The sequence below is a fragment of the Saimiri boliviensis genome, chromosome 13 (genome assembly GCF_048565385.1).
Source record: "Saimiri boliviensis isolate mSaiBol1 chromosome 13, mSaiBol1.pri, whole genome shotgun sequence".
NCBI lineage: Eukaryota > Metazoa > Chordata > Mammalia > Primates > Cebidae > Saimiri > Saimiri boliviensis.
Genome location: NC_133461.1, coordinates 92,375,302 through 92,394,722, shown reverse-complemented (window position 1 = coordinate 92,394,722; position 19,421 = coordinate 92,375,302). Strand labels below are relative to the sequence as shown.

At 42.4% G+C, this 19,421-nt stretch overlaps 1 protein-coding gene and 1 pseudogene across 1 annotated transcript in view; one reads left to right on the top strand and one right to left on the bottom strand.

Annotated features, from left to right (window-relative positions):
* Positions 1-1,190, bottom strand: part of ZDHHC2 (zDHHC palmitoyltransferase 2) — a 72,905-nt gene extending 71,715 nt beyond the window's left edge. Inside the window, exon 1 of the mRNA XM_039460996.2 lies at positions 993-1,190. Coding sequence (XP_039316930.1) covers positions 993-1,122 — 130 coding nt within the window. The 5' untranslated portion in view covers positions 1,123-1,190. The remainder of the gene's footprint in view (positions 1-992) is intronic.
* Positions 1,191-1,881: 691 nt separating this feature from the next.
* On the top strand, positions 1,882-18,712 carry LOC141580847 (large ribosomal subunit protein uL6 pseudogene; annotated as a pseudogene).
* The last annotated feature ends 709 nt before the right edge of the window (positions 18,713-19,421 follow it).

Sequence of the window (19,421 nt, the reverse complement as noted above, 5' to 3'; positions counted from 1 at the left end):
TAATCTTTTCCCTTGTCCCACCCAAAGCTAGTGCTTGGTAGGGCAAAAACATAGACACTTTGTTAAGTGGAACATCAAACACAGAAAGCATTCACAAGTCACTGGCAGAAAGGTCATTCTCTGTTTTAACATCTTTTTCTGATAACCCACATTAGTTTACACAAAACCTCTGAAGGTGGAAACCAGCTTACATTAAGCGATATCATTGCACTCCCTACTTGTGTATAAAAATCAACTTTTTAAAAAACTGTAATCTTCTGCGTTAAAAAGTATCCTACCCACCATTTCGGGAACCCAGAACTCAGACTGGAGCCACTTGGCTCTCTGGATGTAAAAACCTCAGACGATCACCTCTTTTTTCCTCTCCCTGCTGTTCAAACACCTAAATTATGGTTTGGTGTGTTGCACATGTCCTCAAAAATACTTCTTAGCAGCTCACCTCCTCCACATCCTTTTTAACTAGAAAAGTGTCCAACTGGCAGCCCTCAAATCATAAAGGCAGCAAAAACACCCCAAAGCGCTGTCACAAATTCTTAACGAGTGGATTGACGCCAACCAGCAAGGGATCCAGCTCCACCGCCGCCGAGGCCAGCAACCCCGCGCGGGTCTGGCGCAGCTCGGAGCCCTCCAGCCCCCGGCGCACCCCGCCGGCCTCGGCCTTCCCTCTCCACCGCGGTCCCGGGGATCGTCCGCCCCTCTAGGGGGTGTGGCCGGGGCGGCGGCGGTGAGCCGACGGCGGCGGGAGGCTCGGCTGCGAGCGCGGGTGGAGGCGACACCGTAACCCCAGAATTGTGAGGGGAGGGCGAGGGGCGTGCGCGAGGAGGGAGCTGCCCGGACGCTGCTTTCGGCCGCGGGGCCAGGGGTTCGGGGACGCGGCGGGTTGGCGACTCCCGGGCGGGGCGCACCCGGGGGACGAGAGCGGAGGCGCGGCTGACCGTCCCAGGACTGTCCCGGTGGGCGGCGCAGGGGCGCCGGGGCGGGGGCGCACTCACCTATGCACAGCTGGATGGCGTAGGCGTAGTAGGACCAGCCGAGCAGGAGGCTGATGAACACCACCGGGATCCAGTACAACACCCGCCGGCACCGCCGCCTAGCGCTGCTGCCCGGGCCCGAGGGCGCCATCTTCCAGCCGCATCCACCTGCCCAGCTCTGCCGCCGCCCGCAGGCCTGGCTCTGGGGCGGGCTGGGCGCGCCCGGCACCCCCGGCGGGACGGGCCCCAGGGCGGCGGCCGGGTGCGCTGCGGCCACTGCCGCCGCCGTGGCGCTAACTCCCCATCCCGCAGCCCCGAGCCGGCGCCGCGGACTCCGGGCTCCTCAGCCCGGCGGAGGCGGCGGCTGCGAGCGGAGGACGAGGAGGCGGAGGGGGGCGGCGAGGCGGCGGCGTCGGGAGGCTGCGCTCCGCCCCCGCCGTTCCCGCCGCCCGGCCACCTTCCCTGGCGTGGCCGGCTGCGCCCGCGAGCAGGCTCTGCGGGGTGAGGGGCCTTCGCTCGGGCCACTCCGGGGGCGCCCACTGTGGCCCCGCCGCCTCCGGCTTGGCCCCTGGATTCCGGGGAGACAGGGGAGGCGGGGGCTGCTCGGCACTGGCCCGGGGGCGGTCCTTTCCCAGACGCCCGGCACCCGGGGCAGTTGGGTCGCGGGCGCCGCCGCGCTGGACGTAGGGAAGCGCACGGGGGTCCGAGGCGAGGCCGGCGGAGAAGCCGTTGCGCGAGGGACCCCGCGCCCGCCCCGACCCGGGTGCCCCGAGGAAGTCTGCGGCGCTGAGGCCCGCGTCCCCGCAGCAGCCGGCGTGGAACCCTCGCGCTTCAACTTGCGGGTCCCGGGGAGCCCGCGGGGGCTGTGAGGAGCTTCCCGTTACTACTCGGGTTTGAGGGGTAAGCAGAAATGCACCGCGAACAGGGGGTGCGGAGCGGGCGCCTGGGGTGAGAGGGGCTGTGGAGAGCGACGAAGAAGCATTTTTAGTTGTGAATTCAGTCACCCGTTGAGTTAGAAACAATAGTTCTTTGCTCTGAGAATGTTGGCGCTTTGGCTAAATGATTGAGTGATTGTGACAGGGGCCGTTCCCACCGTCCCCTCCCTAGAGTCCGGTGGTTCCTTCCACCGAGTGTTTATTTTTTTCCTCAACCCGCTCCTCACTACGGTGTTTACTTTTGTGGTGGCAATTCCAAACTTAGTAGATAGCTGATTCCAAAGCGGTTTCCAAAACACTCCGAAAGGGAAACTAAAGGTAGTCAAACCAAACATCTGATTTTATGATTCATGAAATGGAAAATAGACGAATGCCTCCTTTTCCTTCATCTGATTATGAGCGCACCTGATTGCACAGGGAAACACTTCAATCAATGAGTGTATGTAAATTATGCGCCTCAGTAGTATACATAATAGGCACAGTTTTCTTAACATTAGTGAATATGTGTATTTACATCACACAGGAGCCATAGTGAATGAAATTACTTCTTATTCATGTGTAGAAGTTAAAAAAAAAATACTGATTTACATGAATTCAGTCAAAGAAATATAGCTCTGGTGTCTGCGATTATCCTTCTGTGACTGGATTACACAAGCTAATCTCTCCTGAAATAGCTACTACGTTACACACACACACCCCACATCTCTTTCCATTTCTCTTCAAAAATGTATAGAAAATGCCAGTCAAGCTTCTATGGGACATTAAATAACTGAAAGGAGAGAAATATTACGTACCAGTGAATCACTTAATTTTGGTGTAGCATTTTATATTCTCTTTGGATATTCTGTATATGAATATAAAATTGTAACTTGTCTGGCTTCCTTAACGTTTTCGATGGATATTAACATTGTGCGCCTCCCAATCAGAAGAGAGTAAAACCAGGAATTAAAAGTTCCTCTGGGACTGAAATAGCCTCACAAAGATGAGCAAATCAAGTGATTGAAAGTCAGTAGAGACTGTCAAGGAATGAAAAGGAAGGGGTCGGATTTTCCACACTGGAAACAGTGGAGAAAGTGCAGATAGTGCCTCTGTAGATCCTAGATGCTCCAGTGCCCTGTGCTCTTCCTCCTCTCACTGTCTCACAGGATCTTGAAATCAGAAATCGAATAGCATTTTGCCCAGTTTTCACATCTTTTACCCTTTTGGGAAAGTACTCAGGTGCCATATCTTTGAAGGAAGCCATATTTTTATTACTAAGATGTTGTTTAGTTGTTCCTGTTTGTAATAAATATTTTTGAAATATTTTCAACTTTTTTTTTTGTTATTGCCATTTTAAGGATACTACTATTACTGGGGTTTTCAAGTTCTCTTAATAAAAAAAAAAAAAGTCTGGAGTAGGAAGAAGCATCTCTAAAGCCACAGGATAACAGGATTGATCTCTGCCTCGTCTCTAATTAGGAATAAGCATGCAGGTGCAAATGTAAGGTCTTTGGTGAGTAGCCAATCTCTACATAATGGGCTTTGATGAGAGTGGAAGGAGAACTCTTATTCTGAGGAATAGAGAGCCTTTGATTCCTTTTCTTTTCTTTTCTTTTTTTTTTTAAGGACTGTACATCAACAGAAAAAATAATTTGAAGGCCATAGACAATTAAAAAGAAACTTCACTAGAGACTTACTCGTTAGAAATACAGAAGATTCAACTCACGAATTTTAATTTAGATGTTCAAGAAGCATAAGAAATTATAGGTTTCATGTGTAACTGTGATTAAACTGATATGGCCATTTATTGGGGGGGGGAAAGGCCAGCCACAGCAAAGGAGGAAGAAGGCAATACTAAGAAGAGAAAGGCCAGTGGACAGCTAGGCAGGAAGGAGGGTGAGGGGAGTGACAGAACAGGAGAAAGTTCCCTTGCTGGGTTCACCCAGTCCTTAATGACCTTGACTCCATCCTCACTAGGCCTCTGCCTGTATGCTCCTTGCACTCAGAGGTCTAGCAACGTCATTCACCTCTGAAACTTTCAGGACTCTTTATTAACAGATCCTGCCCCGTGAAGGAATCTTAAACGTTCCTCCTCTCCCTCCAGCCCAGTCCCCCAAATCCTTCAGTTCCTAAACCTCAAATCTACCTTGCTTTCATAGTTAATACACCCAATCTTCCTCCTGCTTCCAGATTCAGATTAACGTTTTAACATAGTCCCTTGCATAGTATGAATCAAACATAGCATACTAGCCAAGCCCAGGAAGCCATGGACTCACCTGCTTCTAGCGAGCATAGATCTCCCTTAATGCTGCTTATGCCAGTCTTATCTCAACCTTTTCAGCCAAACCACCTACCAGAAACTTCATTAGGACACTTGCTTGATGTTTGTGTCTTCCTTTTGGAAGAGTTCTTAGAGGGCAACATTGCAACAAGAATTTGTCTTTTAAATATACGGTCAATTGTCTTAGTCTCATGTATATAAGAAGTTGATTGTCTTGATTTTGCTAACAGGGTATGATACTTCACAAATACTTCAAGGAGTTCTAACTCTTACAAGGATTGGTGAATGAAGCTGAGGTCTGGATCTATAATTTATCATGGCACTCCTATCCTTACTAAAGTGGTCTGCATAAATACTGGTAGATTCTCTTTCATTGTTTTCTCAAACTTAATCTTCTCACTCTTTGGGGGGAGAAGAGTTCTCTAGAAGCCAGCAATCCATGACATCAGTGACTCCAGTGTCAATCTGTATGTTTAGAATAGTGGTCAAAACATTCTCCATGGGAGAATAGTAGCATCCCTAAACCACTTTTTGTTTCTGGAGACATGTAAAATAAAAGGAATCGCGCTTAGTGAATGTAGGAATGAACTAATGCTTAGATATGTTTTAGCTCTCAGACATTTATGTTTGCAATTCAGCTGTAATGATATTGAGTAAAATGGGAGATAATTTCCAAAGTCTAAGGATGTCTCTTTCTACAGATGATTGAGTCAAAACATTGGGAAAATGTAAAGTGGAGCAAACTGTCCCTGGCAAACCTGCCATTCATGCACTCTAGGATTTCCACAGTAGCATTAATGTGTCCTGCCACTAGATGGTAGGCACACACCAAGCAGTGCAGCTCTCTTGGCCCTTTTCTCCGTAGATTTCATACATCAACTCTTAGCTTAACCAAGGCAATTATAAATATGAATTATAAATTCATGACCAATAACATTGTAACTAATTAAAATTATGTTATAATTGGCCGGGCGAGGTGGCTCATCCCTAATAATCCCAGCACTTTGGGAGGCCGAGATGGGTGGATCACTTGAGATCAGGAATTTGAAAACAGCCTAGCCAACACGGCAAAACCCCCTCTGTACTAAAAATACAAAAAATTAGGTGAGCATGGTGGTGGGAGCCTGTACTCCCAGCTACTCGGAAGGCTGAGGCAGGAGAATTGCTTGAACCTGGGAGGTAGAAACTGCAGTGAGCTGAGATCATACCACTGCACTCCAGCCTGGGCAACAAGAGTGAAACTCCATCTCAAAACAAGAGAAAATTATAATTATATAATTTTTATATTCAAATTTAATGGCTAAAGATAAAAAATACCAACCATATTCAAAAATTTAAAAGACTTAAAACATCTTTCTATACAGCAAATCGTTCTGATTCTACATCTACTTCTTTAGAATTTGCACCAAGGCCAATCTCTTTGGAAATAAAATGGAAAATTTTCATTGCAATAAATACTTTTGCTTACACCGATTTCCTTCTTTGCCCCTAAATGTGGCAGGGCACTGTCTGTAAACCCAAAAGGTGGGCAGATATTTCCTTCCAATGGACTGACAACTATACCATGGATCTCTAAGGGGTGATACAATGGCCCAAGTCCAACTGGAGATTATTAGAAGTGGCTATTGTGGAGCTGAGAGTTGAACAGCCAGCAGAGAGTGACCAAGGGCAGCAGAATTCTGCAGTGTAGTGGCAAGTGTCCAGGGATGTCAAGGCCAGCAGTGGTATCCTCGGTTGACTGTTCATGGTGGCAAGATCTTGGCCATTCACCAGCTTCCTTTGTTCCAGCTCAAGCTTGATTCTCCAGGCTTCCTTCTGACTTTGGAGGAGTGTCTATATAACTGCAAAATATTTTTTTGTGTAAGTCAACTAGAGTTGACTTGTGTTTACAACCAAGAACTCTGACTGGCATGTAGTTTTAATTTCATTCTGCATCTCATTGCTTAAACAGCCAGTTTCAACTCATGGAGACGAAGGCACCTTGAGAAATAGGGATACAGGAATTTGGGGGTGAAGAAGCTTACTTGGTGCCATTCACTCTCTCGACTTGCATTGTCCAGTAAGTACCCACTAACAACATAACCTACTCAAATTTGTTAAAATTAACATGAAATGAAATTAAAAATAAGTTTCTTAGTTGCAATAGCCACATTTCAAATGTTCAGTAGCCACATGTAGCTAGTGGCTAATGCATTGGATGCTGCAGATCTAGAACATTTCCATCATTGAAGGAAGTTCTGTTGAACAGAACTGGCTAGATATTTTGTCTTGTCTGAATATTCATAAGGCTTTATATTTGTAAAAATAAGAAACAAAAAGTCTCCTATATAGTAATTCCTTCACTGTTTTATAGAAACAAAAATGAGAGGTAACCAGAAGTTGAAAACAATTTTACATTTTTGGTACAGGAGATTTCTTCCTTTGAAGATGAATTTAAAGAGTAAAGAACTGCGTTTTTGCTGTGTGTCTACCGTGAAAAAGAAGACCATTCTCTGCAACCAGACTGTTCACATTCCAGAAAATGAAGACATCACTCTGAAGGGACACCCAGTAATTGCGAAGCGCCCTAGAGAAACTCTGTGGAGGGACTTCAATCACATCAATGTAGACATCAGTCTCCTTGGAAAGAAAAAAATGAGTCTCAGATTGACAAAAAATGGTGGGGAAACCAGCTGCCATTTGCACTGTGCGTAGTCATGCGTAGAACATGGTCAAGGATGTCGCACTGGGCTTCTGTTACAAGATGAGCTCTGTGTGTACTCACTTCTCCATCAATGTCGTTATCCAGAAGAATGGGTCTCTGGTCAAGATCTGAAATTTCCTGGGTGAAAAATAAATCCACAGGGTTTGGAGGAGGCCGGTTGTTGCTTGTTCAGTATCCCAAGCCCAGAAAGATTAATTAACCCTTGAAGGAAATGACATTGGTCTTGCTGCAAATTCAGCTGCTTTGATTCAGAAAGCTGCGATGATTAAATAAAAACAAGAATATCAGAAAACGTTTGGTTCGTATTTATGTCTGTAAAAGGAATAGTACAGAAGGCTGCTGGATAAGACCTAAGAGTCGTCCAGCTACAGAAACGAGATGTCAGATGATTCCTAAGACTGACTTACAATATTTAAATGATACAATAAAAGATCTATTGATTTGGGGAGAAAAGAGTAAGGTACCAGTTGGATCATAGAAAAAACACTGTACTTAGATTTCTTCAACCTGAGACTTAGGTACACATGGTTACTTTCAAAATATATTCACAGAGAAACTTAGAATGCTATCTATGTCCAAATTCCTTTACATAAAGCTAAATGTAAGATTTAGAATTTAAACCAACAGTGCTTGAAGATACAGCTTTATTGTTGCATAACTCCAGCCTTGAAATACAGAATGGTCTCTCTTTATGCAGTGGCTTTAAGACACTTTCTGTTCTGTTGGTTGAGCAGGTAATCACTGGGGCACCTGAAGAATAACTGCTTATAATGAGTTCTGTCTCTGTCAAATTGTAGGCTAGATTAGTCATGCTGGGTTTTCTGTACAGCAGATGTGAGCAGACGTGGAGTTAATTTGTCTTGCCCAGTGGTTTTTGCAAACCCACATTGGCTCTGGTTCAACACACGCTCCCCTGGAGAATAAACAAAGAAAAGAAAATACATCAAATAATTTCTTTTTTTATTTTTTTATTTTTTGAGACAGAGTCTCACTCTGTCACCCAGGCTAGAGTGCAGTGTCATGATCTCAGAGCACTGCAACCTCCACCTCCCGGGTTCAAGCGAGTCTCCTGCCTCAGCCTCCCAAGTAGCTGGGACTACAGGTGCATGCCACCATGCCTGGCTAATTTTTGTATTATTAGTAGAGATGGGATTTTACCGTGTTAGCCAGGTTGGTCTCAAACTCCTGACCTCAGGTGATCCACTTGCCTTGGCCTCCCAAAGTGCTGGGATTACAGGTGTGAGCTAATATTTTATTTTAATAAGTACATCCAAGTATTGTCCGAAACTTTAAATGTAAGTTGGAGATCAAGCTTACATTGCAATTTATAACTGTAGAAGGAAAAAAGTATAACAATTTTCTCCAGCCTTCAAAAAGAGCAGGCAAAATAAAGAATAAATATTTAATGATTACATTTAACAATAAAGGCATGTTGGCTTCACATTTGTAAGAGAAAAAGTTTTATCATCAGAGATTCTCCCATAAGCTAGAATGTATCCAGTGTAATGAGGTTCTATAGCTCAGAGACCTTGAATTATTATTTTCAGGTGATACTCAGGCACTCTGTATTTTGAATTTCTTTGGATTATTTTACTGGTTGATAAAATCTTTCTCTCTTTGGTAATGGGTCATATGAAATGCTAGGTTGGTAGTGGAATGTCAATAGCCTTTATATCTGGAATATGAGACAGCATGTGTTTTTGTTTTTCAAACATTCAAAATAGATGTTGAAGGTCTGAATCCAAATGATTAGAGATTTAGGATTTTATGATTTTAGCCAAATAATATGTTTGGGTAATACATATTTATTCTTTTAAGCTTTCTTTTGAATTTAATAAAATGTTAAAGATGCCATTTTTTAACTTTCAGAAATCATAAAAAATTTGACAACTTGTCAAAATCACTTTGTGAATTGTTGAAAGAATATGTTGATTTAATTATGATGTAGAAATTACACATTTCTAAAACATTTTTTAATGAAGAGAAAAGGTAAACTGGACTTTGTATCTGCTGTGATTGTGTGTGTGTGTGTGTGTGTGTGTGCGTGTGTGCGTGTGTATGCTTCCAGTGGTAACACTAGTGACCTATTAATTATAGGAATTTATAATTACTCTTTAATGAGCAGCATTTTGGAATATGAATTCACAAACCTGAATACAAATTCTAATGACTGAAACTAAAGTTAAAACATCAATATTCCACGATTCGGTGAAATATAGTAAGCGCTGCAATGAATTATACTGCAACCAACACTGAAATACAATATCTAGTTCAGCTAAAGTTATTAATTCATTTTCTTTATAAAGAGGTCAGTTATAACTGTTTTCATTATAAAACAACTAAAGTATCTGATATGTTTGCAAAACTTAACAATCATGACCCTATTGAAGCTGCTTAAATATAACTAGAAAATTTTCAAAATTTCATAGTATATTATTTAACATTTACTAGTTACCTGCTGTGTGCCCAGATATTGGTAATACTCAAATTTAGACATTTAGTTTTTCACTTCAAAGAGCTTCTGGACTAGTGAGGAGACCAATGTGCAAACATTTTCTATAATAAGATAAATGCACATTGCAGTAATACACCAAGTACATTGGCAGCAAAGGATAAGTGACTCAGTATGCCTGGAATAGTCAGGAAAACCTTGAGAGAAAAGTAGAATTTGTGCTAAAGCTTAAAAACATGTAGGAGTTTGCATCATGGAGAAAGGAAGGGATATTTTCCTTGTGCAGGGAATGCCTTCTCTTCTTGAGAGGCCCATTTTGAGAACTAGAAGGAAATATCACACTAGGGTTTTCAATGGGAGGAATTTAAAACAGGAAATCAAATTCAAAGATGTTGGAACAGTTGAACGAACAATTAGGATGAGGTGAAACAAATACAAAGATTAGCAGCTGTAGAAAATCAATACCACCTCTAGGGCTGGAAGGACAAAGGAACGGTGGTGTTACTGCAGCCCAAGATGAATGATGTGTTGCCTGGTAGTTGTTGGGGACCCTGGTGGTGATTTACCCACTACTAGAAACATGGCTTGAGACAGAGAGAGAGAGAGGAGGGAGAGAAAAAGAGAGAGACAGAGAGTCTGCAAATTTACCTGAAAGTGAGATGGCATGAGCGCATGGGCAGTGTAGTTTGCAGAGGTCCATGCCCTGTGTATAAAGTGAAGCAAAAGAAAAATAAGAAATAGTCTGAAACTGGCTGGGCATGGTGGCTCATGCCTGTAATCCCAGCACTTTGGGAGGCCGAGGTGAGTGGATCACCTGAGGTCAGGAGTTCAAGACCAGCCTTACCAACATGGTGAAACTCCGTCTCTACTAAAAATACAAAAATTAGCTGAGTGTGGTGGCATGTGCCTGTAGTCCCAGCTACTCGAGAGGCTGAGGCAGAAGAATTGCTTGAACCCAAGAGGCAGAGGTTGCAGTGAGCAGAGATTGTGCCATTGTACTCCATCCTGGGCAACAAGAGCAAAACTCCATCTCAAAAAAAAAAATTTTCAGACCAAATAGGCAACCGACTAGAACAAGTGAGCTTAGAATACCCCTGCCTGTAACACCAGCACTTTGGCTTTGGGAAGTTGAGGCAGGTGGATCACGTAAGGTCAGGAGTTTGAGACCAGCCTGGCCAACATCGTGAAACCCTGTCTTCACTAAAAATACAAAAGTTAGCCAGGCATGGTGGTAGGCCCCTGTAGTCCCAGCTACTCAGGAGACTGAAGAAGGAAAATCACTTGAACCTGGAAGGTGGAGGTTGCAATGAGCCCAGATTGTGCCACTGCACTCCAGCCTGCACCGCAGAGGGAGACTCTGTCTCAAAAAAAAAAAAAAAAAGAAAAGAAAAAGAAAAAAAAAATGAAATCTTGAACTGGGACAATAGCAAGAGGAATGGAGAGGAAGAAACAGATTCCAGAAAAGGCCCAGGGGCCAGTTAGCTAATCGATGTGAAAGACACAAAGGAGCAAGTGTCCTACATTTTGGGAAAGAAAAATCTGCAGAAAGGAAATCCAAGGGAAAGGCTTTCAAGGTAAATGGGCTCATCATACACTACGAGGCTCACCATCAACTAAGAAAGAAAAATGTCTTTGGCCACCCTATGTACTATTAACTACAACCTTCATGAGACTATGACCTCCAAGCGAGATGCAGAAAAGAGACACAGAGTTGGAAAGTGGGAATGGTTATTTCTGCTTCAGAAGAGTCTACACATGCCCATCCCATTTGGGTGTTAACTGAGGTCATATCTGAAGTTTTCTTTTGGTGTTTTATACTTCCATCATTCCTTCAAATGTTTAACAATAATGCTTTCATTTGGCTCTGGTTTGTTTAGCTCTGCCACTACTTGGAGAGTGTTAGGGCTGCAGCTTCAAGAAATTATTTCATTGTGTCCACCCTTTCTCATGTTACAGATGAGAAAACATGAGCACAAAGAAATTAAATGAGTTGCCCAAGGTCACACTGCTATGTCGCCAAGCCAAGAACCCAGGTGTCCTGATGCCTAGCCTGCTGTTCCTCCCACTCCACCACAAGCACAAGACGATCAGCTTGTTTTCACTTAGGCTCCAAGTGAGGCAAACTTAATCGAAGAAGCTAAGCCCAGGAATTTAAAATTCACAGGGGGAGCCAAATAAAATGTCATGGTTAGGTTTTATTAAAAATATTAAATATACCCAGGATAGTTGATATTTTTGGGTAAAAGATCTAACCTAGAAAAAGCAGAAGAACCACTCAGGGGCTAAGATGCTGTGGCATTGGGACCATGACAATTATTCATTATATGAGACTGTCCTGAGCACTGCCGGCCATTCAGGATGTCTGGTTCTTTTGCACAACTAAATACAGAGCCACCCCCTTTCCTAGGCAGTTGGACAAACAAAACCATCCTCCTACTGGGTGGGGATTGGGGATGGGAGGGGTTTGGAAAGAGTACCGTCTTCGAGACAACCGCTGTTAGACTGAAAAATTGGTACAGAAGTTCCATCTTAAATAGGCGGTGGTGGGTGGGATTATTTTTACCATCATGTTCTCTCATACAGAAAAAGAATACTTTCATGTCAACTATATAACGAAACATTCTCAGTCGGAAGAACATTAAATTTGTTTCCAGAGACAGTGAAGAGAAGATAAAGTTTTATCATGTTTGCACTGCAAAAGGAATGATCATATTTCAGGCTAGATATTTAGAAATACAACTGAAATACCAGTGTAAGACTCTGGTTTTCCTCGGAGGGTTGCAACGGAAACATCTGTGCTTGAATTACAGTTCTGTCACCTGCTAGCTGTTTGATCTTAAGCAAGTTACTTAAACTTTCCAACATTTCTTGAGCCATTTCTTATTTCCTCAACAAGAAAATAGGGAAACTAACATGTGAAATGGACCTTCAATAGGCCCATCTAGTCATCCATTCAACATATTTTGATGACTTCCTGTGTTTTAGGTATTGTGCTAGGTGATGGTTATAGGGTATGCAAAAAGATAAGCCCAACCAAATCAAAAACAAGGAGCTTGCCTTTGAAAAGTTCGCAGTACAAATAAAGAAAATGTCTGCTTCTACATCTCTTATTTGAATGGAGATAATTTTATCAAGAGGTTTACTGGTATGAGTATTACTGAAAATGTTTTGTTGGTTTGTACACTGTCTGCTTAAATAACACTTGCTATGAGATGTGTATTAGCTTGGTGCAAAAGTAATTGCCTTTTTGCCACTTTTTTTTTTTTTTAAGACAGAGTTTCTTTCTTGTTGCCCAGGCTAGAGGGTATTAGCGCTATCTCAGCTCACCACAACCTCCGCCTCCTAGGTTCAAGTGATTCTCTTGCCTCAGCCTCCCGAGTAGTTGGGAGTACAGGCATGCACCACCGCACCTGGCTAATTTTTTGTATATTTAATAGAGACGGGGTTTCTCCATGTTGCCCAGGCTGGTCTTGAACTCTCGACCTCAGGTGATCCACCTACCTCAACCTCCCAAAGTGCTGGGATTACAGGCATGATCCACCACACCCGACCAGTTTTTGCCATTAATGTGGTGGCAGACACCTGTAATTCCAGTATTTTTAGTGGCAAAAATGCAATTACTTTTAATGTGGTGGCAGACACCTGTAATTCCAGTACTTTTAGGGAAAAACACAATTACTTTTGCACCAACCTAATATATCTAGATTCAAGAATCAGTTTGAATTGTCATGACCTAAACCACAGACAGTCTGTTTGTGTCTAAAAGAGCAATTATCCATAATTAGTGGGCTACCTGGACATGCTTCTGTGAATGCTTTGATGCCAAAATATATATTCCTCAAATATTGCTGGTGTAAATTTTTAGTATAAAGATATAGATTGTGGCCAGGCATGGTGGCTCATGCTTGTAATCCCAGCACTTTGGGAGGCTGAATTGGGCAGATCACCTGAGGTCAGTAGTTCAAGACCAGCCTGGTCAACACGGTAAAACCCCATCTCTACTAAAAATACAAAAATTAGCCGGGCATAGTGACAAGTGCCTATAATCACAGCTACTCGGGTGGCTGAGGCAGGAGAATCACTTGAATCTGGGAGGCAGAGGCTGCAGTGAGTTGAGATTGCGCCGCTGCCCTCCATCCTGGGCGACAGAACAAGACTTTTTCCAACAATGACAAAAAAAGATGTAGACTGTATTCAAGAGCTTTGGAAACTTATCATCAAAGCAGCACATGCTCCACCTCCGTAAAACTGTTCCTTTATTGATATTTCCATTTGCTGTTCTAGATGCATTCTCCACCCTTCTTTGTGTTATGGAAGGCTCGCCCCTTAAGAGCTAGGGCTCCTTTGTGTTCTAGATTTTGGTTGTTTCAACCAATGGGAGGTAGGCAGTGCATCAGAGGTGAGACAAGTATATGGGGATGTTCTTTCCACCTCCCCCAGTCTGACATCGAAGATCACAACTTCTTTGAGATACAGTACCTGTCTTTCCTTGTCCTTCAGGCCTGGGGTGGGGGTTAGCACCTAACTCCAGAGGATGCTCAACCACACTCCATCAGTTTCCGTTATTTAAACTATTCTCAGTTACCACGTTTGAGTGCATCATCTATTCCCTTACTAACACCCGTACAGCCTGTCAATCTCAGTACAGTCTATTTTTTGCTGCACAGAAAAAAAATACATAAAAGTTGTCCAGGCACGATGACTAATGCTGTAATCCTAGCACTTTGGGAGGCTGAGGCAGGCAGATCACTTGAGGTCAGGAGTTCCAGATAAACCTGGCCAACATGGCAAAACCCAGCCTCTACTAAAAGTACAAAAAATAGCTGGGTGTGGTGCCAGGCACCTGTAGTCCCAGCTACTCGGGAGGCTAAGGCAGGAGAATCCCTTGAACCCAGGAGGCAGAGGCTGCAGTGAGCGGACATCACATCACTGCTCTCCTGCCTGAACAACAGAGCAAGACTGTCTCAAAAAAAAAAACTACTTATTTAGAAAGTCAATATTATCTTTATCTCTTTTAAAATAAAAAATAACAAAATTATATATAGCAGAACAATACATAACAGTTATAGAGCAGAAACTTTGAAAACAGAGAGACAAAAACTTCCCATGATTACACCAATTAGCACAGCCATTGTTAGTTTAGTTTGTTTCCATCTTGTCTCTTTTTGTGTATTTTCTTTTTAGATCTGAAATTATAGCCTACATACAATTTTGTGTTCTCATAAATATTCATTACAAACTTTTTTTATGCTACTACACAGGCTTCAGATTTACTTTATTAAATTAAAAAGTTTTTTGAGGCAGGATCTTGCTCTGTTGTCCAGGCTGCAGTGCAGTGGCATGATCATTAGCTCACTGTAGCCTCAAACTCATGGGCTCAAGTGATCCTCCTGCCTCAGCCTCCCAAAATGCTGGGCTTACCACATACCCAGTCTAGAATAATTTTAAATATCTACACAGTATTCTATTTTGTAGGCATTCTGTAATTCATTGAACCATTCCCCTATTGCTAATTATGTAGGTGTTTTCTAGTTTTTCCCTGGTATAACATATAAATAACTCGGCTTATTTAGCATTTCCCTTATATTTTGTTGTTTTCTCTGGTTAGGGCCTCAGAATTAAAATTGCATCAAAGAGTCAAACAGTTTGAAAAACTATGTGGCTGTGATTATTTTAAATATGTGCACAAGTTCTTTGATACTTCTTCTTTCAAGAAGTTAAGGCTAATCTCCTACCCTTGAGTGTTGAGTGGACTTAGTATCTTAGTCCATTCTGGCTGCTATAATAAAATATCATAAACTACGTAGCTTCTAAACAACAGAAATTTCCTTCTCACAATTCTGGAGGCTGGGAAGTCTGGGGTCAATCTACTGGCAGATTTGATGTCTGATGAAGGCCAGCTTTCTGGTTCCTCAAAAGTGCCATTTCTCTACATTCTCACATAGTAGAAGGGAACAACACACTTGGTAGGGCCTCTTTTATAAGGGCATTAACTACATTCATGAGGGCTCCATCCTTAGGACCTAGTCACCTCCCAAAGCCTCTGATATTGTTCACCTGTGTCCACCCAAATCTCAACCAAATCGTAGCTCCCATAATTCTCATGTATTGTGGGAGGGACCCAGTGAGAGATAATTGAATCAGGGGGGCCGTTTCCCCATACTGTTCTTGTGGTAGTGAATAAATCCCACAAGAGCTGAGGATTTTATAAGGGGAAATCCCCTAAACTCGACTCTCACTCTCTCTTTGCCTGCCACCATGTAAGATGTGCCTTTCACCTTCTACCATGATTGTGAGGCCTCCCAGCCACAATGGAGTCCATTAAACCTCTTTTTCTCTATAAATTACCCAGTCTTATGTATGTCCTTATCAGCAGTGTGAAAATGGACTAACACAGGCTGCACCCCTAAAAGCTGCCATCACCTGGAGGTTAGGATTTCAACATACGAATTTTGGCAGGACGCAAACATTCACACCATAGCACTTAGTGACTCACTTCTAATGAATAAAGCAAAGCAGAATTAATAGTGGGCGATTTGAAAGACTAGTTCATAAAAAGACCCCGTGACTTCCTCCTCACGCTCACATCACTTGCCCTGTGAGAAGTTAGCTTTCCTGTCATGAGCAGCTCCATGGAGAGGGCCATGTAGCGGAGGATGGGGGTCGCCATGTGAGTGAGTGTTCCGGAAGTCCGTCCTCCAACCGCGTTCCTTCCGATGCCTGTAGTGCGAGTCAACAGCTTGACTGCACCCTCCAGAGAGACCCCGAGCCAGAATCACCCAGCAAAGCTGCCCCTGACTGACTCAGAAACTGTGTGAAATAATCAATGTCTGTTTTCGTAGGCTGCTGCAAGTTGGGGTAATTTGCAATGCAGCGATAGGTAAATAATACAGCAACAACGGAACTGTTGTTTTGGAGCATTTGTTTCACTCGGTTCAAGCATGAGGCACTTAATGGACAACCCAGCTCAGTTAATCACAGCAAATCACCGCCATAAAGGTGTATCCAGAGAGCCAGTGAGGGACACAGGGGGGATGAACAGGGAGAGAAAAGAAGGGAGAAGAGAATAAGAGAGGAAAAAAGGAAAAAAGGTAAGTTAGCAAGAGAGGGGCATGGGAAAGATGACTACATGACCTAGTTTAGCTTGGAGAGTCCCAGTTTGTAGCAGTGTCTCGATGTGATTGTGAACACGGTCCCTTTTCACTTTCAGAACTGTCCTGGTTTGGATGATAAATTATATGACCCTAGATCTAGGCCAGTATCTCGGCCTTCCCCAAGCCCAGTTCTTTGCTTTAATAGTCCGTCTTTCATGGCTGGGCGTAGTGGCTCTCGCCTGTAATTCCAGCACTTTGGGAAGCTGAGGAGAGCGGATCACGAGGTCAGGAGTTTGAGACCGGCTTGACTAACATGGTGAAACGCCGTCTCTACTAAAAATACAAAAATTAGCCAGGCATGGTGGCATGCACCTGTAGCCCCAGCTACTCATGATGCTGAGGCAGTAAAATCGCTTGAGTCTGGGAGGCGGAGGTTGCAGTGAGCCGACATCACGACATTGCACCCCAGCCTGGGCGACAGAGTGAGTGAGACGCCGTCTCCGAAAAAAAAAAAAATTCCGTCTTTCCCCTATGCCTCGTGCTGAGTCTGCTCCAGCTCCATAACACTTGCTCAGAGTCTTAAATTTCCCACCAAACCATAGTCTCACTGGCACCTCTTCCATGGCTTAGAAGTCACCTCCGTTTCCTTCCCAGTATTCTTGTTTCACTGTAAGGAATTCACCAGAGTAGTTAAGAGCTTGGCTCAGAAATTAGGCAAACCTGGGTCTGAGTCTTGGTTTTATGCTTATTGCTATATAACCCTAGGGAAATTACTTAAGTTATTTATGCCTTAGCTGTAAGCTGGGGCATATATTATCTACTCTCTCAAGTATGTTGAGGATATTATTAAGACTATATGAATAAATGCTCAGCATAGTGCCTGGCATATACGTATGTGTATATATGCTATGCATTTTATATGCATAATGTACATGATGACTATATGTTAGTTACTATCAGCATTTAGTATTCCAGAAAAAAATCTATCTCATGGAGAATGCTTTTTACTTGTTGGGACATGCATCTTATTAGAAAACTCTCAAGTATGTCATTATCTTTATTTGTTTTAATGTTAGGAGGCAGAAAAAGTTAGGAAATGTGTCAAGCAGTAAAGGAAAAGTCAAGCAAAGACTATATTTACCCTTCAGGCTTCATATGCCTTACTTTGCTCATTCATTCATTCATTCACTCACACATTCATCCACTTATTTTTCAACAAATATATATTGGTTATCTATCGAATACCAGGCACTATGTTAAGCACAGGCTTAAACAATGCCGTTCAAAAAAAAAAAAAAAAAAAACCCTAAAGCTTGATTTCCATTTCTTAAAGGAAAATCTCACATTAAAAACAAGCTGTTGTGTGGCAGTACTAAGTAGGGGTTTGAAGCCAAATTTGGAAATTATATATATACACATATATGTTTTTCTGATGATCCAACCTTTCAAATTGGCTTTGAGCAACAGGAGTAATTTTCTGCTATAAAAAGGAATGTATTTTAGCTTTTGACCTAATGATTAAAAAAATCAAACTAAGAGTGGGAAAATGCAAATTATGTGAATATATAATTTGGCATTGGTGAGATATCAGCAGAAGGAACTGCTGACAGGAAGACAGTTTTTTTCTTTTTTAGCCATAGGCACTCCTCATTTCTGTTTTTAGGAAATGGAAAACTAGTAGACAGAAATATCCCTGGGTACATGGACTACATATTTTACAGGCACAGCATAACATATTTAATAAAACTAAAGAGATGCCTGAAAATCGAGACTTTAATAGATGAAGGTGCTCACAACAATTAAAATACATCCTTTCTTCCCCCTCATGGAACAGGACAATGAAGTGTAGAGAAAATGCATAGGATTGCTTTAAACTATTTGGCAATATTTGTCAGATGAAATTTTAAAAAAGTTTCTTTTCACTGTTGTCATTCAACTTGAATGAGTACCACAATATATGTTTTGATAGCCCATGAATTTTTATCTTTATTTTAATCTTTAAGGTCAAGTTAACATTGATTACTAATAAATTGATTCTAAATGAATAGTATTATTATTTTAGGAAAAGGAGTCATTAACATTTACTAAATGTTTACTATGTGCTAAGCTCAGTGCTTTAAAGGCAATTTCCAATGTAGTTCTCACCACCACTCAAGGACACAGCTGCTATCATGATCTCACTTACACATGAAAAAGCAGAGGGGTAAGTGTTACAAACTTGCTTAATTACAAACAAAGTTAGCAAAAGAGCCAAGATTTTTTTTTTTTTTCCTTTTTTTTTTTATTGCATTTTAGGTTTTGGGGTACATGTGATGAACATGCAAGATTGTTGCATAGGTACACACATGGCAGTGTGCTTTGCTGCCTTCTGTCCCCTCACCTGTATCTGTCATTTCTCCCCATGCTATCTCTTCCCACCTCCCCACCCCCCGCCCCTCCCCCATTTCCCCCCAACAGAGCCAAGATTTGAACTGGAAGAACCCTGACTCCAGAGCCCATGCTTACCCACCATACTATTCTGAATGGAAGTGCTTAACTAATTCACCTGTTTATTCAAATTTTCTAATTTGTTCTTCCTGAAATAGTTATGCCTGTTTAGATTCCACTTTTAGTCCTTGCCCATTTTCTCAATTATATGCAAGTCTCATTGAACTTTATAGTTATGCAAGTCCACACCTGTCTGAATGATACACTGACTCATTCATTTAATTGAAAGGTAGACACCAAACTGATTTTTAAAAGGACATAGGAACCTAATTCAAAAAAAAACCTCATGAATCACCTTAATGGGGAATTAATACCAGGAAATCAAGTACAAAGAACCTCAGACAATTTGCTTTTGGAAAAGCACTAAAAAACTACATGTTCATCTGGAATGAAAATGTCTCTCTAGCAAGACATTGTGCAACAATGAAGTACAAGAGGTGAAACCCATTTCAGTGACTTTTAAACATTTGTTTCTCATTCTTCTGGGTATGAAGACGATGATGTATATATTTATTACT